The sequence below is a fragment of the Armigeres subalbatus genome, unplaced genomic scaffold, assembly GCF_024139115.2.
Source record: "Armigeres subalbatus isolate Guangzhou_Male unplaced genomic scaffold, GZ_Asu_2 Contig857, whole genome shotgun sequence".
In the NCBI taxonomy this organism is placed as follows: Eukaryota; Metazoa; Arthropoda; class Insecta; order Diptera; family Culicidae; genus Armigeres; species Armigeres subalbatus.
Genome location: NW_026943653.1, coordinates 292,531 through 315,093, shown reverse-complemented (window position 1 = coordinate 315,093; position 22,563 = coordinate 292,531). Strand labels below are relative to the sequence as shown.

The 22,563-nt window shown below is 41.8% G+C and overlaps 1 protein-coding gene across 1 annotated transcript in view; it reads left to right on the top strand.

Moving 5' to 3' along the window:
* The first annotated feature begins 3,005 nt into the window (after positions 1-3,005).
* LOC134204732 (phosphatidylinositol N-acetylglucosaminyltransferase subunit A-like) overlaps positions 3,006-22,563 on the top strand; it is a 34,313-nt gene continuing 14,755 nt past the window's right edge. The window contains exons 1-4 of the mRNA XM_062679531.1: positions 3,006-3,149; positions 3,202-3,538; positions 3,598-3,715; positions 4,054-4,816. Of these exons, the coding sequence (XP_062535515.1) occupies positions 3,139-3,149; positions 3,202-3,538; positions 3,598-3,715; positions 4,054-4,816 (1,229 nt within the window). The 5' untranslated portion in view covers positions 3,006-3,138. The remainder of the gene's footprint in view (positions 3,150-3,201; positions 3,539-3,597; positions 3,716-4,053; positions 4,817-22,563) is intronic.

Below are 22,563 nucleotides of genomic sequence, written 5' to 3'. Positions count from 1 at the left end.
AAATCAGCTTCCAGTGACATCTAGGAAAGGTGCCACAAAAAAGTGACACATTGTGCATTGGGGTCCATTTGGACCCAAGATTTCATCACGATCACAAAACTTCAAATTTCAACCGATTTTCGATCTTTAGCACCAAATGAAAGCTGTAGGTTCCTAGATTAAGCCCATGAGATGATTCATCCAAACTGAGCTCTCTAGTCCCCTGGGAACCTGTACTAAAGAGGTACTGTTTGAGCTTCTCAATTTGGCACCTAATTTTCGAGTTTCGTGTTAAGAAACTTAAAATTATTTGCAAACATGTGCTCTGATGATCCCAAGTGTATTTGCCATCGTGTATACGTCATTACTGGGCAATTTTATTCCTAGAGCGGTAATCGGAAAGCCATCTGGAAGATCCGGAACAAGTGGCCAATTCTAAAAGTTCATCCCAGAGCTTTGCGATTTTTTCGTAACCATTTATTCTGGAGATGTAAATAGTAAATGTCTTCTATGACCTCCAAATGCCCCAGAAACGGGCCTTCGGAACATCTGGAACATCCGCAAAAATTGCCAATTCCAAAATATCCCAGAGCTTCGTGATTGTTTCGTAATAATCTATCCTGGTTGATTGTGGATGTAATCAATATTGAAATTCCTTAATTGAAAGACTAATATGGTCGAGAAATGTAAAAATTCTTTAGAAATTGAATTCATTTCATAGAAAATCTTAATCAACAATGGAAAGTGTTTCAAGGATTCTCAAATCTAGATGGATTTTATACGAGTCATATCAGAATTACGAAAACAGTTACTGCCACTTTAAAATAGTTTTTTTTAAATATATTTTAGACGGGATTTGTTGGAGTAGATTGAATTCAAGGTTTGGTTTTCAAATACCTAATAGATTTTTTTAACATTTAACAATTAATAAAAAAAACACTGCCGAACCAAAATGATTTTAAAATCGAAATTTTGATATTCGAAATAGGATGGAATTAAAAAGCGATTTCTATAATATTAATTAATGTCTCGAGATTTCCAACGATTTTAATTTTATAACAAAAAACGAGCTTTTTACAAGTTACTGAAATCCGGTTCAGGTACATTTATAATTACTGAGACAACAAAAAACTTAACAACTAGCATCAGGATGTCATTTAGGCTTTTACGATCCATCAGATGTATCCAGCAGCGTTTTGTGTGAAGTGTTGGATCCCATATAAATTATTTTGCTTGACCTTTTATTTTACGCAGACTGTTTCCCTTTGAAACATATTATAAAATAACCGGCCACATAAGATTGTCTCGTCTCAGGCTAGAACAGAAAATGGACTTCTATGCCGTTTTCATTTCTATCCTTCACCTTTAACTTGACTATTCTAGCAGTAGCGACTTTGAAATAACGAAGCATTTGTTTAGGTAACTGATAATGTTGATGAGGATTTATTATAGGAAGGTTCCCAATTTCCTCAAAAATAGAAACCAAGAATTTTAAAGGGAGAAAATTCAAGGAAAAAAAATCAATGGAAATTCATAGCAATTTGTCATGCAAATTCATGGTAATTTCGAGTAGAAAGACAGGGCAATTCTCTGTAGAAATTCAAGGGAACTCCTTGTTGAAATTCAAAGGATTATTTCTGTGAAAATTCAAAGGATTTTACTGTAGAAATATAGTGAAATTTAAACCAATTTCTTTTAGAAAGTTGGAAGAATTTGCGGTGAAAATTTAAAAGAACTGCCTGTGGAAATCCAAAAGAATTCCAAAGAATTCTTGTAGAATTTTTTAGGAATTTACTTTGAAAATTTAGAAGATTTTTTTTTTGTGGAAGTTGAAAAATGGCTTGGAATTTCAGAGTTGCTGAGGGATTTCCAGTTGAATAAGAGATTTTATGTTGAAAATAAGAGGAATTTCATGAAGCTTCAAAACTATTAAAAATACACTTTGGAAATAGAAAAAGTTACCGTGAAATTTCAAAACAATTTCACGTGAAAATTTTAGGTAAAATTTTAGTAGTTCGTGGAAATGCAATAGAATTTTTGTTGAAATTCTGAAAACAATAAATAGGACTTCTAAAGATTTTTTGACACTGTTGATATTTTATGATTATCGGTGAATGCTTACAAAAGTTAAGACAAATATGCTAATTCATTATAGTATTTATCTAGATTTTAAATATTCCAGTGTATCGAATGGCAATGCAATGGCAAGGATTTGTAAAAACATTCCAAAAAACACAACTCACCGTATCTGCAACAACACCCAGTTGGGAGCCGAGGTGATGATGATGATGATTATCGCAGTCACTCACAACTGAGGACCAAGTTCTCACTCTCCTGTCTCTTCCAGTTTACTGCTTCTGCTTCGTCGTACCACCGCGTGCCACTATCCACCACCCCCGCACACTTAGCAGTAAACACAAAAACACCCAACACTATTCCTCCTTCCTTTTCTAGCACACGCTGATCGTATAGCTGATTCACACCATCCAAAGGAACTCTTCAAATTTGCTGATGCTGCTGCTTACGCACACACTCTCATTCGAGGGTAGCACTTTCGGCTGATGGGAAAATTCCTCACTTTTCACCAAACGAAAAATGCACTTTCCACCGTTGTAAACACGACACCTTCACCGTTCCGAGCTTGCGACGGGATGCACCTACGCGGATTCACTTGTTCCTTGGGTCGCCGATGCAATATTGCACAATTTTTCAACGAAAAACTGGACCGAAAGTAGGAGCGCAGTCAATGAACATCACTTATTCCGAGAGAGAAGTCGCCATTTGTATGGTGTTTGCTGTTGCCAGACAAGGAGGTCCAAGCTTGAAGTGAAAGGAAATAAGCTGACAAGTGCGACAAAAGATGAGTGCATGTTTGACGTTTGACTTGTTTGACGTTTCTGACGTCACGTATGAAAAAGAGTATGACCTTTTCTTATTCAATATCAATCATATCAATACTCTATCTTTTCCGTGTACTTTTTTGTTTGTTTTGATCTGTTTGATCTTCCTTTTTGCTCTGCCGATATCATCTCATGTCACCTGCTTCACATGCGTGGACTTGGGTGCGGAAAATCAAAAACCTGTAGAAGATAGTCAGCAGTTTTTTGCGAAAAATATGATCCACTGAATCTAGTGCTTGTGTTGATACGGTTCCGAAGCATGAGAATATGGTAAGACCTTCAAATATGCTTATTCTATTGATCCTAACATAATGCTCCCCAGCATCGCTTCGGATTTCTTCTACCCGAACATGGGTGGAGTGGAGGAACACATCTTCAATCTGTCCCAATGTTTGCTCTCCCGTGGTCACAAAGTGATAATCGTGACCCATTCGTACGGTGACCGGAAGGGTATCCGCTACATGACCAACGGGCTGAAGGTGTATTACATTCCCATAAAGGTATTCTACAATCAAGTCATCCTGCCGACCATGATCTGCAATATTCCACTGCTGCGATACATTTTGATCCGCGAGCAAATCGAAATTGTCCACGGCCATTCGGCATTCAGCACGCTAGCACACGAAGCAATGAACGTAGGACAACTGCTCGGTTTGAGGGTAAGGATATTTAAATTCGGATGTTTTTTCTTTGAATAATTCCAATTAACAAATTGTAGTCAGTGTTTACCGATCACAGTCTCTTCGGCTTCGCGGATTTATCTGCCGTGGTGACTAACAAATTTCTGGAGATTTCGCTCGCGAATTGCAATCACTGCATTTGTGTATCTCATACGGGTAAGCTTTCTTTCCATTCGACGAATTAGTCAATCGTCTGTCTATGTGCATGTGTGTCTATTTTGTAGTATTGCATTTTTATGTTATTGGTTCTTCAATTAGTCAGTTCAGAAATTTTTAGAATTTTTTACAATCGAAACAATAGACCCAGAAGTCCATAATAAAAATAAAATCAAACTTATACTCAGCAACATGCATATTCGTTTTACGACAGCTACAACACTCACATTTTTTATACATTATTAAGGAAAGCTGCCGGCATCAAACGTATATTCAAATTGAGAAATCCTTTAAATTCTGAATAATGATCAAATTATGTATTTTTATTCATATTCCAGGTAAAGAAAATACGGTGCTTCGAGCCAAAGTACACCAGGATAAGGTCTCGGTGATACCAAATGCTGTTGACACGGCACACTTCACCCCGAACCCGTGCCAACGACCAACGGATCCGGACCGAATCAATGTGGTGGTAGTTTCGCGATTAGTTTACCGCAAAGGAGTCGATCTGTTGGCAGGGATTTTATCAAAGCTCAAACATTGTCCCAATATCCACTTCATTGTGGGGGGCGATGGACCAAAGCGGGCGTTGCTGGAGGAGATTCGCGAGAAGAATAACATGCAGGACCGGGTAACGATGCTGGGTGCGTTGGAGCACAGTCAGGTGAGGGACGTCCTCGCGCAAGGGCACATCTTTTTGAACACCTCGTTGACTGAGGCTTACTGCATGGCAATAGTGGAGGCGGCTTCCTGTGGAATGCAAGTGGTTTCCACGCGGGTTGGAGGAATCCCGGAAGTGCTACCGGACAGTTTAATCATTCTGACGGAACCAACGGTAGAGTCCGTGTATCGTGGCTTGATGGTTGCTATTAGAAGAGAAGCTGAGAAGAAACATATTGGATACATGTATCTTAACGGCAGTATAGATGGCACGATAGGAGTGTGTCGCGATTTGAAAAGATGTGTAGCGCCTTGTCCTTTTGAGAGGAACAACATTGTAGCAAATTTGTATAATTGGGATAACGTTACTGGACGGACGGAGAAAGTTTATCGGAAGGTACTGCAGGAAAAGGAATCCAGCCTAGGAAAAATGATGGCCAAGTAAGTAAATATATTGTTTACCTCCACAACAGGCTTTTAACTCTATAGCCTTAGATTACATTTACCAGAATCCCAAATGGTGTTTTGCCATTTTATCGTTCGTTGGACATCTCTTGCCATTAAATGAGCTAAAACTTGACCATTTAAATCAATGGTCCTCAAAGTGTGGTCCGCGGGCCGCATGATGCTCTTGAAGCCTTTTCATGAGGCCCGCAAAGGATTTCTACATGTGGTCCATTGATAAGCATTATGTATATGATAGAAAAAGCTTTTTATCGTTCCCAATATTTCGGTGTACACAACAAAAAAAGTTTATCTTTTGAATATATGATTTCTATCGATAAAAGTATTGTTGCTTTCGAAGCAACGGAAAATTTGCGGTTTTCTAACAGTACAAAATGCAACCCAGATTTGTTTTGAATGAATTATTGGCAGTGGCTGATTTGCTACTCGCCGCTATCACATCAAGGCGCTATAGTATATGCGCAAAATAGCCAGCATGAGTTAACCACCAGGAATTTGTATGGCGAAAGACATCTAACGCGGGTTTTCTCAACAGTAGGAGCTTTTCACGAAAAACTATTTGGTACCAGTTATGCAGTAAGGTGTCCGCTACTACGCCTACCAAATATTTTTTCGATTAAATTGCCTATTTTCGAAATATTAAACATTAGATGCCTTCCGCCATACTGATTTACCAAAGTTAACTCTTAGGGTCTGTCTCATTTGGAGAATTAAACTTAAAAGTGACAGTTCGAAAATTAAAAAATCACCCCGTTATAAGAATGGCTGGTGCTACCCAGCAATTCCAATAGGACATCGATGGAAAATGATTCGATATCTGTCAAAAGTAATCTTGCTCTGCGAGCAGGGTTATTTGGTAATTATTGAAATGTCACTTTTAAGTTTAATTTCAGTTTAATTATCCAATTGAGACAGACCCTTAGTGTGCCGCTGTAAGCACGCTCAAAGCAGGCGATTCATTGTTTATTGTGGGTAGGGTGCGGTTAAAAAATCCCTGAGGAGAACAATATTTAAAGTACATTAAGGTCCGAGTTTATATCTTTGTCTTTGTCTATGTTGATTGTCTGTTTGTCTGTGAATACATTTGCATGTCTAAATATGTTGTCTGTGTTGCATGGCTGGGGCCCTACTTAGCCTAGTGGTAAGACGAGCAGCTACAAAGCAAGACCACGATGAAAGTGTCTGGGTTCGGTTTCCGGTGCCGGTCTAGTTTCAGTTTGAATATCGTCTCGACTTCCCTGGACTTAAGTATCATCGTATTAGCCTCATGATATACAAATGCATAAATGGTTATTTGGATTAGAAACCTCGCAGTTAACAAGTGCTTAATGAACACTAAGCTGCGAGGCGGCAATGTCCCAGAGCTCGTGCCTAGGGACGGTACATTCAACCCCCCATTCCAGTAGCATGTTGCGCAAAATCTCATCAGTCGGGAGTCGTTACGGCTTAATTCGATCGAGAACTTTCTTCACTGATTCAGTCGTTCCCAACAGTCACCAAAATGGGGCGCGGCCGGTGAAATTAGTGCCACGGTCACTCAGGTATTCAAGTGGTTTTCCTTTTCTGGCTTGAAAGTTCAGTAGGGCCATGATACATGAATCAGTAGTGAGAGAATGGGCGATCCCGAGATGTACGGTGAATTATACGCCCGAACGTTGCTCGACTCGTCAGTCTACAACTTGTATCGTTCTGAATTAGTCCACTCCAGTAGAGTAGAGTGGGGCAAGAGTACGCACTTAGTTTTCAATCGATCATGTGGCCCTTATGAAGCAAGCTTCTGCATATCAAATCAGTGTCGATGATTCATATACTCTTCCTTTATGTCACCCAGTGGAAAAAATATTGAAATTATTGAGATTCGTTTTAGTAGAACCCTTATTGCAAGACAAGTGAAAAACGCACTCTTACCCCACCGGTGGGGTAAGAGTGCGCATCGGGTGGGGTAAGAGTACGCATTTATCCGATCATGTGCTTTAAGTATATATTAACACAAATAAGAGTTAATAACATTTAATTGATGTTTAATGAGCATATATTAGGGAATGTTTAAAGATTACGTAATTATTAAAGGGAGGGGTCCTAAAATGGGCACTTTCATACGAAAACCATTGTTTATTATATATACAAAAAACTACAGAGGTAAAAATATATATCAGGTTTCGCGTGGCGTATACAAAGGCATTTTCCTTAAAGAAAGTCTACCAATCACGTAACGTAAAACTTAGCTATTTCATCACCCCTCCCCCCCTATCTTACACTATTTGTATGAATCCTCTAAAAATTATATGGATCGTCACACATCTCGCAACCCCTCCCAGCTAAACGTTGCGTAATTTATGAATGTTTCTTTTGATTAAATGAAACTATCATTTAGATAAAATTGTGTTTTCGTACTATGTTTAGGTGTACAACAAGTCCTAATACAATTTCATTATTTCGCTTCAGTGCTTTGTTCGCTAAGTCCTTTCTAACACCGAATTACTTCAACTTATCCTAAAAACTTGTGATGATTTCGAATTCTGTCCCTTTTTTCTTAGTTGTGGATCTTTACGCTTTGGAAGAAGTCTTATTTCGGCCGGAGATACGGGTTTGACATCATAACTTGAAGATTCATATGCGTACTCTTGCCCCACCGGTTCCTGCGTACTTTTACCCCACAGTCCCAAAAATTATTCAAGTAATGGTTTTGACTTCTTGGAAAACCAACCGGATTGGTGTTCTGTACCATAAAGTACTCTATACAAAAGGTTATCGAAATGGTATAATGTTCACCTGATTGAACGTATATATGGTAATGAAATACTAGTTGCGAAAACACAATTATTTTTAGCAAAATGACCAAAAAATTATCTAACTCCATATCTCCCTTGTTGTTTATTCAAATCGTTCACAATTACACATGATAATAGTTGGTCAGAATACCTGTCAAACTGATGCAGTGCTGCTAGTTTATCTTTTTTATTACTTCAAAAAATCGAAAACGTACTCTTACCCCACGCGCACTCTTGCCCCACTCTACTCTATGCGTAAACGGTCTTGAGAATGCAGCTAGCCGAGCTGGTGGGTGTTCTGCAATCATTAGGGGCGGTGGCCGTGCTTTTAGAATTTTACAAAGCTGACAATCTCGGTGGACCTTGTTGAAAATAGAACGGAGTCTTGGAATATGATATTTCTGGCTGATTTCATTCATTGCCGTTTCATGGTTAATGTGTCGGAACCTTCGATGATACTCGGCAACCACCAAATCCGTCAAGGGAAGATCCATTAATTACGTAACGCAAAAATCGACCATTTTCAACCCCCCCTCCCCCCTATGTCACACTTTTTGTATGAAACATCTGAAATTTTTGTATGGATTGTCACACTTCAGGGAACCCCCCCTCCCCCCTCTAAGCGTTACGTAATTTATGGATGTTCCCCAATACACTTACTTTCGGTAGTAAGAGTATTTTTCACGTAGCGGCACGCACCAATTCAACCTCGCATCCGTAAACTCCGTGTTTGTCGATCATATTGGGCTCAATTTGAAAAGTGGGCTACATTTTAACAATAAGCTCTTCCGCTTTCGATGTGGTAACTTGGGATCACTATGAGAGAGCAGCGCCATTTTTTTCTGGAAATGTTTGGTTTTGAACTTGGTTGAAGATGACTTGTTTTGCACGTTACAACTCCTCCTGGGTTAGTGGGCCAGTGATCGGTGTTTCTCCTGCGATTTTACTCATGATGAAGCCAATAAACGAAATGCGTAAGCGACGGACCTTGGTAAGCGACTCCATTTCGTGAAGTTTTCTATTCTAACCAGCTGTTCTTGTACTGTGTGATGCAGAACATTTGCACGAAGTTCTTCAGATGTCGTACCAGGCGCTCCGTACTGTGACCAATAGGACTTCTCCAGGTGTAAAAACTTCGGTCTTCCAAACCAACGACCTTTCGGGGATAAATCAGGTATTATTTCTGCCACTTGCCACTTCATCCGCCATGTTCAACTTGGTTGGAATCCAACTCCACTCGCTTACTTCGTTAGTCTCAAGAATTTCACCAACCCTAACCGAAACGAATGAGCTGTGATGTCGGTAATCACTTCTAATCCAGCACACTGTATTTTTCGATTCTGTCCAAAAATAACGAAATTATGTCTCAGCATTCCACCACATTCCCAGATTTTTCTCCGCAGCGATCTCCGGACCCAGTTTTAAACTCTCCTCGCACTCCAACTTTCGTCAACACACTTCAGAACCTTCCTAGAATTCGACAACCAATTACGTAGCTCCAATCCACCTTGAGAATGAACGCATCGCATATCTTTAGCCGATACTACTGCTTCTTCCTCGTGTTCAACACTAACCACCATATCATCTACGTAGTGCTCTTCCTGCCTAACCAAGACTTGGTGGAACATTTCACGAATGTCCGCCATTCTAATCTTTCCGGGTTTGGTGGGATTAATTACCGGGAAAAATTACAGATACCAATCTCTGGATGCGTTATTATTGCTGCAGCAAGCTTCAGCAGAAGTTAGTTTTCTCAAATATCCTTTCTGCAAATATTCCTGTATCGTGACCCGTAACATGTCTGCCAGCTGTAGATCACGATCCATTCTCTTCTCCAAACAAACCAATCGCTTCATAGCCATGGCTCTGCTGTCCGGTAACGTTGCGGCAACGGTTTCTATTGCTTGTAGATTCCTAAACTCTCAATATTTCTCGCTTAACTTTTCAAAAGGACCTAAGTAACATTTTTTTCATTAATTATTTTGAATAGCGCAATCACAGAACAACATGAAAGCTTTGGATTGCAGTACTCAAATTAATTCATGAAAAAAAAATGTTACTTAGGTCATTTTGAAAAGTTAAGCGAGATTCCTTCAACGCTGCATTATAATAAGGCATTACTTATAAGGCTGGTTTCTCCGTCGCTACTACAAGAACATATTCGAAGGCAATGGAATGCACTAAAGGCTCGCCCTTCGTGATTCTTGGTACTGCTGCACAAGGACCGTAGACGAATGGGCCAAGACGTGTCTTTGCTGCCGTTGAGTTGGTTGGTCGGATTTCCCTTCCCTACTGTTTAATGCATGACCTAAGTGACAATTGTCGATACCAATCCGGATCCTCGGAGATTTTTCAAATAAGGGTAATGAGAAGTAAGCTGTGACATCGCTGATTCGTCGGCAGAAGGAAAGAGTTGGACGACGATTCAACACACGCCGACTGGAAGATGCCATGGTGAAACGGTCCTTCGTTGAAGAACTGGAGACGCGTGCTGCAGATATTCCGGGAGGTGGCAGCGTGGAAGACCAATGGACCGCCATCAAGAATGCCTTCATCGCCACCAGCGAGAACAATCTGGGCGAACTGCGCACCTAAAGAAAACAATGGATCACCGATGAGACCTGGAGGAAGATAGAGGAGCGAAGAGAAGCCAAAGCCGCGATAGAGCGATCGAAAACCAGAGGAGCCAAAGTCTTAGCCCGTCAACGATACGCGGCTCTTGAGAAGGAAGTAAAACGCTCATGTCGACGGGACAAGCGAGCGTGGGCAGACTCTCTGGCCGACGAAGGAGAGAGAGCCGCCGCAACCGGGGACATTCGCTTCCTCTACGATATCTCACGACGCTTAAGCGAGGCGAAGATGAATGCAACGATGCCTGTGAAAGACGCGAATGATCAGTTATTGACCGACCCAACTGACCAGCTGAAACGCTGGTTCGAGCACTTCGAACAACTTTTTCAAGTGCCAGCCAGGCCATCACCACCTCGGCATGATCTGCCTAGGATCCGACGTATAGCACGCGTCAATACCGAAGCTCCATCACTGCTAGAGATTCAAACAGCCATCCAAAGCATGAAATCGAATAAAGCCCCAGGGGTCGACCGCATATCAGCCGAGATGCTCAAAGCTGACCCCATGACATCCGCTCAACTACTGCATCGTTTATTTCGAAATATCTGGGACACCGCAACTTTCCCGGTCGACTGGATGTAAGGTATCTTAGTGAAGGTGCCCAAAAAGGGTGACCTGACTGTATGCGATAACTGGCGAGGCATTATGTTGCTGTGTACCGTTCTCAAAGTTCTGTGCAAAATTATCGCTCCGCATCATTCTGGAGCAGGTCAACGAATTCCAAGAGTCCCTTTACTTGGTATTCATTGACTACGAAAAAGCTTTCGACCGTCTCAATCACGAGAATATGTGGGGCGCCCTGAGACGCAAGGGGTTCCTGAGAAAATCATTGGCATCATCGAAGCACAGTACGAGGCCTTTTCGTGTAAAGTGCTGCACAATGGGGTCCTGTCCGACCCTATCCGGGAGATTGTGGTAGATGCGATTGACCGTGAACCAAACCGCGGGCTGTTATGGCAGCCTATAACCATGGAGCACTTAAACGACTTCGAATTGGCTGATGACGTTGCACTCCTCGCGCAACGGCGCTCTGATATGCAGAGTAAGCTCAATGACCTTGCCAAGCGCTCCTTCTCGGCAGGTTTAGTCATCAACGTCAACAAAACCAAATCGTTGGATGTAAACACGGTGACTCCTTCCAGTTTCACAGTAGCCGGGCAACCAGTGGAGAATGTTGAAAGCTTCCAATATCTTGGTAGCCAAATGGCGTCAGACGACGGTACCAAGATCGACATAGGCGCACGGATCAAGAAAGCAAGGGCTGTCTTTGCGAGTTTAAGGAAAACAGGCAGATAAGCGAACGCACCAAAATAAGAATTTTCAACTCTAACGTGAAATCTGTGCTGTTATACGCTAGCGAAACATGGTGTGTATCAGTGGAGAACACTCAACGGCCGCAGGAGTTCATTAACAGATGCTTGCGGTATATAATTCGGGCCTGGTGGCCTCACAACTGGATCTCAAACAACGAGCTCCATCGTCGTTGTCACCAGAGGCCGATAGCAACAAAAATTCGGGATCGGAAGTGGGGCTGGGTCGGCCACACTCTACGTAGGGGCGGAAACGAAATCTGTAAACAAGCATTAGACTGGAACCCAGCGGGACATCGCAGCAGAGGCAGACCCAGAGGCTTATGGCGGCGAAGCCTCAACAAAGAAATAAAAGAAGTCGACCGAAATCTAACCTGGCAACAGGTTAAAGCGATAGCCGGGCAACGCTCAGGATGGAGATCTTTCAAGTCGGCCCTTTGCACCACCGGAGGTGTACAGGATCCATAAGTAAAGTAAGTAAGGACAAGCTGTTCGATGTTTAATTCATCTAACAGACCCATAAACGAAGCAGAAGAGCCATCATCCAGGAAGGCGTACGTTTTCAACGATACTCGCTGTTTGTAGCAATGTGGGTATTGCAGCGGTGTTATCTCGGTGTTGACATTCTCGGATGTGTCGGCCGAATGTGTGAGAACAGTAGTTGGCTTGCATCTTAATTCATCATGCAAAAATTGGCACTTTGATGTTGCATGAAGAAGAAGAAGCAGAAAGATGATAGTCCAGGGTGACCAGCGAACCGGGAAAACCGGGAGAACCGGGAAAAAGTCGGGAATTTAAAATCACCGGGAAAATATCGGGAAATATGCGGGAATTTGAATAAGCACCGGGAAAATTTAAAATACTGTAAAAATCTCAAACATCATGAGAGGACATAGAAATTTTTTTACTCGATTCCTTACGCGAATGTATTAAGAAAATTGTTTAAAAAAATGTTCAAGAGTTCCTTTGGAAATTTGATAAGGAATTCCTTCGAGAATAGCCTTAGAAATTTCTTTGAAAATTCGTCTACGATTTCCATTGCAAACTATTTCATTCTTTAAAAAAATCCGGAAGAATTCTTCCAACTAAATTTCCTGAATAAATTCTATTGAAATTTTGGAAATAATGCCTGAAGAAATTTTGCACGGTTTCCTAGACTTTGTTCCAAGGTTTTATAAACCTTTTGCTTGAGAAACTTCCGAAGGAATTTTTGGAAAAAATGCAAAGGCATTTCCGGAGGATTTTGCGTTGGAATCCCTGGAAGAATGGAAAAAGAGGAATTATTTTCGAAATTTTCTGAATTATTTCTGGTGGAAAGTTCTGGAGAAATATCCAAAAGTATTTCCAGATGTTTTTCTGGGAGAATCTATGCGAGTCTTTGAATGAATTCTTGTAGGAATTCCCAATGGGGAACGCGAACGAGTTTTCGACAAGAACTTTTGTGAGCTTTGCTAAAGGAATTTTCGAAATAATTCTCAAATGCATTTCCAAAGAAATGCCTAGGTTGCTCTAAGTATTTCTTCGGTAAAAACTTAAGGATTTTCTCCATGAATTCATTAAAAAGCTCATCCAACTTGGAAGTTTTCTCTGAGATTTATCAAAATTGGCGGACATTTTTTTGTCTATTTAGGCTTTGTTCCGCCATTCCATGTGTGAACGATAATCGGCTTGATTGATTTTAAACGACTTTTCAATGATTTTTTTTGACGAATGAGATTTTGTATGGAAAACTGTTGTTTTCCTGCTGTATCGCATACGAGTTTGCTAACACATGAGGAATGGATGAATGAGATTTTAATATGAATAATCTACTGAATATTCAGAACCGGAAGGCACCTTACTTTGCCCACCCACGCAATCCAGTGCCAGTGCCATGAAAGAAGAGGTATTGCTCGTTTCGCCCTGTTCAAATGTTGGTACCGATTTTCGAATCCAGTTTTTTTTTGTTTTTTTTTTCTCTTTTACATCGGGAAATTTTTCAAAATATCGGGAGAAAACCGGGAAAAAACCGGGAATTCGAAATCCAATATTCACTGGCCACCCTGATAGTCGAAAAAATCTGCACGGGAAACCATACGAAGAAGTTTTTAAAACTCTTCTCAAAAATTCTAAAAGCAATTTAATTAAAAACGGTAAGCAGTACGGGGTTGGACTTTTCTACGGTTATCCGGAAATCCGTGTTCGTGCATTATAAAAGCGGGCTTGGTAGTTGATAAATTATAAGAGACTTGCGAAGAGCTAATAAAGAATACGTGTTCACTTTTAGATGGTTGAAGACGAAAGAGATCGAATCTGGTTTTATTAATCATCAGTACGCTATTGCTATAATACAGCATATAGAAAGTATACTACACATACATATATATGACATGTTCGAATTATGGTATCGAAAAGGGGTTTAGCCTATTAGGTGAACACATCAGTTCTTTCCCCTTAAATTCAGATTCTTATATTTATCTAACTTGGTCATCATGCTTTTTTCGATGGCATTCAAATTTACAATATAATGCTAACATTTTTTCTTATAATATAATACTAAAAACATAATTCAATAATTTCACTAACTTCAGAACGTAAATCTCATTTGCTCTAAACTTTAACAAAACCATGCTTTCGTTCGACTTGGAGCACAATCATCTCATATTCAATTCTGATCGCGATTTACTTCGCGTGGCGATCGGACTACGTTTCAACTGCATGAATCGTCTTCGTTTGCCATCCGGTTTCTCCGGCATCGCAGGAATGTCTGGAAACCCTAGAAATTCGTCCTCAGAGTCACTCGATTCTCTCTGTCTCTTGATACGCTGCAATGGTATCCTCATCCTTGAACCTGTCGGTCGCCTTTCCATTATTTTCAGCTGTGAGCGATGTGCGTTTAAGGTGTTCCTTACAGTCGATAACCATACGAATATCGTCGTCCTTTTTCAAAACAATGACCACCGGTGAGGCCCACTCGCTAACCTGGATAGGGGTGATCACATTCTGTTTTTCAAAATTTTAAATCTCAAAGTTTAAATGCTCCAACACTTTGTCCCTAAGCTTAAATGGCACCTCATATGCTTTTTTGAAAAATTGTTGATTATCTTTCAATACTACCATATAGCAACTATCGCGCAATCACATTGCTGAACGCCGCCTACAAGGTACTTTCCCAAATTGTATGCCGTCGACTAGCACCAACTGCAAGGGAGTTCGTGGGGCAGTACCAGGCGGGTTTTATGGGCGAACGCTCCACCACGGACCAGGTGTTCGCCATTCGCCAAGTACTGTAGAAATGCCGCGAATACAACGTGCCCACACATCATCTATTCATCGACTTCAAAGCCGCATATGATACAATCGATCGGGACCAGCTATGGCAGCTAATGCACGAACACGGTTTTCCGGATAAACTGACACGGTTGATCAAAGCGACGATGGATCGGGTGATGTGCGTAGTTCGAGTTTCAGGGGAATTCTCGAGTCCTTTCGAAACCCGAAGAGGGTTACGGCAAGGTGATGGTCTTTCGTGTCTGCTATTCAACATCGCTTTGGAAGGGGCAATACGAAGAGCAGGGATTAACATGAGTGGTACAATTTTCAATAAGTCCGTCCAGCTATTCGGCTTCACCGACGACATAGATATTGTGGCACGTAACTTTGAGAAGATGGAGGAAGCCTACATCAGACTGAAGAGGGAAGCTAAACGGATCGAAGCGAAGTGGCCTGTGCGGTATATAAGAGTCTTCTCCATTCGGCTCGGTCCATGGCTACACGTCGCCAACCATGCAGTCTACGGAGGGTCCGCAAGTCATATTCCACCTGATCGATCCACCTTGCCCGCTGCGCACCTCGCCTTCTTGTGCCTGTCGGATCGTTGTCGAGAACCATTTTCACCGGGTTACTGTCCGACATTCTGACTACGTGCCCGGCCCACCGCAGTCGTCCGATTTTTGCGGTGTGGACGATGGATGGTTCTCCCAACAGCTGATGCAACTCGTGGTTCATTCGCCTCCTCCACGTACCGTCCGCCATCTGCAACCCACCATAGATGGTACGCAACACTTTCCTTTCAAAAACTCCCAGTGCGCGTTGGTCCTCCACGAGCATCGTCCAGGTCTCGTGTCCGTAGAGAACTACCGGTCTAATAAGCGTTTTGTAGATAGTCAGTTTGGTACGGCGGCGAACTCTATTCGATCGGAGCGTCTTGCGGAGTCCAAAGTACGTACGATTTCCAGCCACTATGCGTCTCCGAAATTCTCTGCTGGTATCGTTATCGGCGGTCACCAGTGAGCCCAAGTACACGAATTCTTCAACCACCTCGATTTCGTCACCACCGATACAAACTCGTGGTGGGTGGCTCACATTGACCTCTCTTGAGCCTCTTCCTATCATGTACTTCGTCTTCGACGTGTTGATGACTAGTCCAATCCGTTTAGCTTCGCTTTTCAGTCTGATGTAGGCTTCCTCCATCCTCTCAAAGTTACGTGCAATGATATCAATGTCGTCGGCGAAACCAAATAACTGGATGGACTTCGTGAAAATCGTACCACTCGTGTCGATCCCTGCCTTTCGTATTACCCCTTCAAAGGCGATGTTGAATAACAGACACGAAAGACCATCACCTTGCCGTAACCCTCTGCGCGTTTCGAAGGGACTCGAGAATGCCCCTGAAACTCGAACTACGCACATCACTCGATCCATCGTCGCCTTGATCAACCGTATCAGTTTATCCGGAAATCCGTTTTCGTGCATTAGCTGCCATAGCTGGTCCCGATCGATTGTATCATATGCGGCTTTGAAGTCGATGAATAGATGATGTGTGGGCACGTTGTATTCGCGGCATTTCTGCAGTACTTGGCGAATGGCGAACACCTGGTCCGTGGTAGAGCGTTCATCCATAAATCCCGCCTGGTACTGCCCCACGAACTCTCTTGCAATTGGTGTTAGTCGACGGCATAAAATTTGGGAGAGTACCTTGTAGGCGGCGTTCAGCAATGTGATTGCGCGGTAGTTGCTACAATCCAGCTTATCGCCCTTTTTGTAAATGGGACACACGACACCTTCCATCCACTCCTGCGGCAGAACCTCATCCTCCCAAACCTTGGTAATCACCCAGTGCAGGCCCAATAAGCCGCCTTTAAAAACAACTATTACGAATGACATAGAAGATCCAGCTATTTGGTTTCGCCGACGACATAGATATTATGGCACGTAACTTTGAGAAGATGGAGGAAGCCTACATCAGTCTGAAGAGGAAAGCTAAGCGGATCGGACTAGTTATCGACACGTCGAAGACGAATTACACGATAGGAAGAGATTCAAGAGAAGACAATGTGAGCCACCCACCGCGAGTTTGCATCGGTGGTGACGAAATCGAGGTGGTAGAAGAATTTGTGTACTTGGGCTCACTGGTGACTGCCGAAAATGACACCAGCAGAGAAATTCGGAGACGCATAGTGGCTGGAAATCGTACGTACTTTGGACTCCGCAAGACGCTCCGATCGAATAGAGTTCGCCGACGTACCAAACTGACAATCTACAAAACGCTAATTAGACCGGTAGTCCTCTACGGACACGAGACCTGGACGATGCTCGTGGAGGACCAACGCGCACTTGAGTTTTCGAAAGGAAAGTGCTGCGTACCATCTATGGTGGGGTGCAGATGGCGGACGGTACGTGGAGGAGGCGAATGAACCACGAATTGCATCAGCTGTTGGGAGAACCATCCATCGTTCACACCGCGAAAATCGGACGACTGCGATGGGCCGGGCACGTAGCCAGAATGTCGGACAGTAACCCGGTGAAAATGGTTCTCGACAACGATCCGACGGGCACAAGAAGGCGAGGTGCGCAGCGGGCAAGGTGGATCGATCAGGTGGAAGATGACTTGCGGACCCTCCGTAGACTGCGTGGTTGGCGACGTGTAGCCATGGACCGAGCCGAATGGAGAAGACTCTTATACACCGCACAGGCCACTTCGGCCTTAGTCTGATTGAATAATAAAATAATAATTATTGAGCCTGCGCAAACCTCCTGTCTCGTCGGAGGGCCGTCGTGTCAGGGCTGTTTAGCGTCCCACCTAACACCAGGACTTGGGCTTGTGCGCTTTGAGCGGCACACGGTCGCTTTGGCGGAGCCTACTTGCGGATACATGCAGCTTTTTATAGAGGTTTAACAGGGCCCACTGTCAAACCCCACCACATCCTAGGCAGGCGCCACAACTCGCAGATGGCCTGGGGAGGGATCGTCAATCCCTTGGACATAGTCCCTGCTGCCCCCATGTGTAGCTAAGCTAACAACAGAAACCGCTGCTCCAGAGTCAACTTCCATGTTAATTTTTCTACCATCTATCGAAACCTCTATTAAGCAAGGAGCATTTGTGAACCCCGATTTGATCATCATACAAGCATAATCATTGTCAGAATCGTTCGTATCGCGAATGCTTAGTCGTTTGAAATCATAGCTTTCATCCTTTTCTAAATCCTTTTCCTCTACGAAATTAACAGTGCGTCGGTTTCTCATTTTTAAGACATGACCTCTTTTCTTGCAGAAATTGCAAATCACATTCACGTTCTCAGGTTTGCGACGGTGTTGGTACGACGGGCGATGATTACGATTATCGTACCGGTTGTAATTATTATAATGACCTCTACCTGAATGTTGTTCTCTCCCTGGAGAGCGACTTCGATTGCTATCTAAACTCCTACTACGATACCCGTTTTCATACCTACGTATTTGCTGTCTACGGCACCAATCAAAAGACTCACCGTATTTACTTTGGTTCTGGCCCAAACGATATTTCACTGAATTTATGATCCTACCACTCTCTTCGTGACCGTTCAGGGTTTGTACACGTAATTTTGCTAACTCAGTTCTAATAACTATTTGTTCTACCTCATTCAAAGCTATATCGTCCTTCATGAGCAACTTCTGCTTCAATTCCTGATCCCTTAACCCAAATATTATGGCCAAATTTGATTGCTTCATCTTTGTGAGCACCGAATACACATTGGGGTGCAATAAGTTTAATACCTAGCAAATAGTTTTCTGCTGGTTTGTCAATTCCCTGCTTCCTCATGTGTAGCCTATGAATGCCTGTGCATCATATTGGGTACTATTTTATCAAACAGGTTCTTAAGTTTTTCTATCATATCGGCGTAATGTATAGTCATCACGTCCTGCCCCGGATAAATCAATTTAACTTCCTCAAAAATCACTGGACCACTCATTGTGATAAAAAGGCTTTTCTTCATGTTATCTGCGACATTATTCAACTGATAGAGTATATCCACACGCTCTATATATTGAGCAAAGGTGGATCCTCTAACAAAATGGTCGACGGTTCCAATGAATGAAGACATAATAGTATCAGAGTCTATTATATATACAGGGTGTTCAATAAGTTCGAATACACTTTCAAAAAATGTTTAAAAATTGAGATTAAGTTATTTCTTTTCCCGATTGCATTTCATTGGAAATATTGTTCATAAGGAACATTTGTAACATTTCTTTTGGAATGACCTCTATTTTGTACTTCTTCACGAGGTTCAAACGTTTCTAAAACCCATCGCAAGCGGCACGCACGGTCTGCATGGGCATTTCGTTCCAGATTTTGAGAATTACGTCTTGAGCTGGTCCAAGTTACTGACCTTGTATACGCACAACTTTAACATAATGAAGGACCAAACAAAAAAGTTAAAAGGGTTCAAATCCGAGAAGCAGGGAGGTCGCAAAGTTTTGTCCAAAAAGTCGATGAAATTGTCCCCATATTAGGCTAAAATCGCAATTTCCGTATATAAAGGGTTATCGTCCTATTGGAACACGTAGGGCTCATCTCCATCTTAGCACCGGGCCACTGGGGGCATCAATCGTCCCCAAAACCTCAGTTTTGTAGTACGCCGCAATGATTTTGACCTTCAAAAACGGCAAGTGACAGAATGTCAACACCACACACATCCGATAGCATATATATACCGCTAACGCTAACACCAATACTAATACAGAATATGTACATTCAGAGTCGTAGCGTGGACTCCCAGCGCCCTTGGCGAAACCTTTATTGGCGCCCCTCTTTTACTAAAGGAAATAAAATTCAATTTAATAATTGGGAAACAATTTGAATCTTTTAAAAAAAGCAAGATGAGAAGGTATTTCAATGTCCATGTTGATTACAGAATAACAATTTTTTTAATTTTTGTGATACTTTTTGAAACAATTGACAGAGCCGGATTATAAGTTCATAAAAAATACTTAAACTTACTTGAAATTCTTCTAAAGTGTATCACGGGTTTGAGAAGCTATTTGTGGGTTTTATATGACTGGTTGTGAGTTTTATAAGAAACTCTTATGCGGTTCGATTAATACTCGAAATCACTGTCGAACCTATTCGGATTAAGGAAAATCAAACACTGGAGTGGTTCTGACTATGCGATGGTTTGTCAAAATCGCATAATGAAAAAAAAACTACTTAAAACTTAAAGTGGGTTGGATAAAGACCGGAATCGGCGTCGGGCCTATTCGGATCAAGAAAATTCAATTCTGGGGTAAGTCCTTGAATGGTTTGTAGATACCACTGGGCCTAGTTGGGTAAATGAAATTCAGATCTGGAGCAAGTTGACCGATGTTCGGAATCGCTACCTAGTCGGAGAAGAAAAATCTAAATCTGGCATGGTTTGGTAAGTGGTTTGAAGTAACTGTGGATTTAGTTGGGTCAATAAAAACCAAATGGTGTGAACTAATTGATGATTCAGGTCTAATCACTATTAGATTTTGTCCGATTAAGTGGGTTGGTTGTCACCATCGTATCTATTCAAATCAAGGGAAATCCAATTCTCGATTGGGCCCATTGGTAGTTTGGAGGCTCTTGTACACATATTTGAGTCAATAGAATCTAACTCTGAAGCGGATTGTTCGATGAACAGAAACGCTATTGGAGGCAGAAAAAAAGGAAAATCCGCAATGAACACTGCTACACATTGAATACGTTTTTCTCCAATCAATTATTGCCCTATTAACAATTTCAACAAAATAAATATTGATGACTTACCGGATTTTTTTGTAGATGATGAAAATGTAACTCAATATTATTCGGAATAGATACATGAAGTTTTTCTTAATTGAACGAGCAAATTTATCTCAAATCAATACAAATCTATAGAATACATCCTGGTATCAATCATAGAAGCAAAAGGGCTCTTCGGGATTTGGGAAATCGTTTGGATATTGATGTCGTCCTTGAAGAAATCTACATGGAAAACCTGATTTATTTTTTCACTATTTATCCCTCACTGCTGTTAAACATTACGGTTCCGGAAGACTTTCGGTGGCTGCAATAGTGACCAAAATTCAACCAATCGCAATGTGGGTAGCAAACTTCATCATTTTCCAAAAACCTTTCAAATAAGATACTCTCAATATTTTTTCATATTCATTTGGCTCCCCCAACCCGATCCCGGTGGTCCCTGAAACCTAAAGAAATATTATTTGTTTGCTCTAGATTACTCAACACATCCATACCATAGACTCATAGACCTTTGAATCAATCCATAGTCGATTTGGTTATGGCCCCTAGGTCATCAAATTGTTCTATTTCTTATTAGAGTAAACATTGATTTTGGCGCCCCCTGAACTCTGGCGCCCTTGGCGGGGGCCAACCTGGCCAACCGCACGCTACGGCGCTGTGTACATTGGGCTTACAAACACAATGATCAAACATTTGTATTCGAACTTATTGAACACCCTGTATAATATATAATAGACTCTGAATAGTATAATATTACAAGAACAATAGGAACTAAAAGAATAGGTTATAAGAAATTGAATAGAACGACTTTACAATGGTGAGCTGGTACTTCCAATGGCTACGGTTTTCGTCCAACCTTTATCTCCCCCAAATACTGGTGCTGACCTTCTCTATACTTGGCTTCCGTCACACCAAAATTCCTCGGTTCATCTGGTACTTAATTGCTGATGCTGATTTATAGCTGGTGCTGACCTTCACACTTCCACTGTTGCTGGCTCACAATCAAGTATTTCGCGGGATATGTTCACTATTTGGTATTTACCACACAAGCCTTTTTTGGATTCATGGGATTGATCCTCACTATCCAACACAGTGGGGCCCTCCTTAGCCGTGCGGTAAGACGCGCGGCTACAAAGCAAGACCATGCTGAGGGTGGCTGGGTTCGATTCCCGGTGCCGGTCTAGGCAATTTTCGGATTGAAAATTGTCTCGACTTCCCTGGGCATAAAAGTATCATCGTGTTAGCCTCATGATATACAAATGCAAAAATGGTAACTTGGCTTAGAAACCTCGCAGTTTATAACTGTGGAAGTGCTTAATGAACACTAAGCTGCGAGGCGGCTCTGTCCCAGTGTGGGGATGTAATGCCAATAAGAAGAAGAAGAAGAAGATCCAACACAGTTTTTCAAAGTGCACCTAATGTAATTAATTAGGAATTATACACGTTTTTATTGCTGGCCTCTTGATTAGATGATTGTTACTACAGCCTCACAATAGACCTTCAAAGATGGCGTATTATACTATATTCACGAAACACGTGCTGGGATGAATCTTTGCCAATTTTTTATATGGATATTGAAATCTGTAATCTGTTCGACCAATAATGATGAAACGAACTGATTCCAACACTCCTTGAAACAATTAATCACTGTATTCTATATTTAACAGTGGTCAAATGTTCATGGGACACAAGCTTCAGTTCTATTATTCACACACGGTCAAAATTGTCACCGTTATGAAATTTTCACTACTCTATACTGTTAATTTCATGAAAATTACAGTCTTCCAAGTAGCTCCACCGAAAATAATTATTTCCCTCGTCGCCACTGATAAATTATAAGAGACTTGCAAAGAGCTAATAAAAAATACGTGTGCACTTTTAGATGGTTGAAGACGAAAGAGATCGTTTTATTAATCATCAGTACGCTATTGCTATAATACTGCATATAGAAAGTTTTTCGCCCTTCTTTCGCCTGCTGTAACTGGAACATTTCCTCCGGAAACTCAG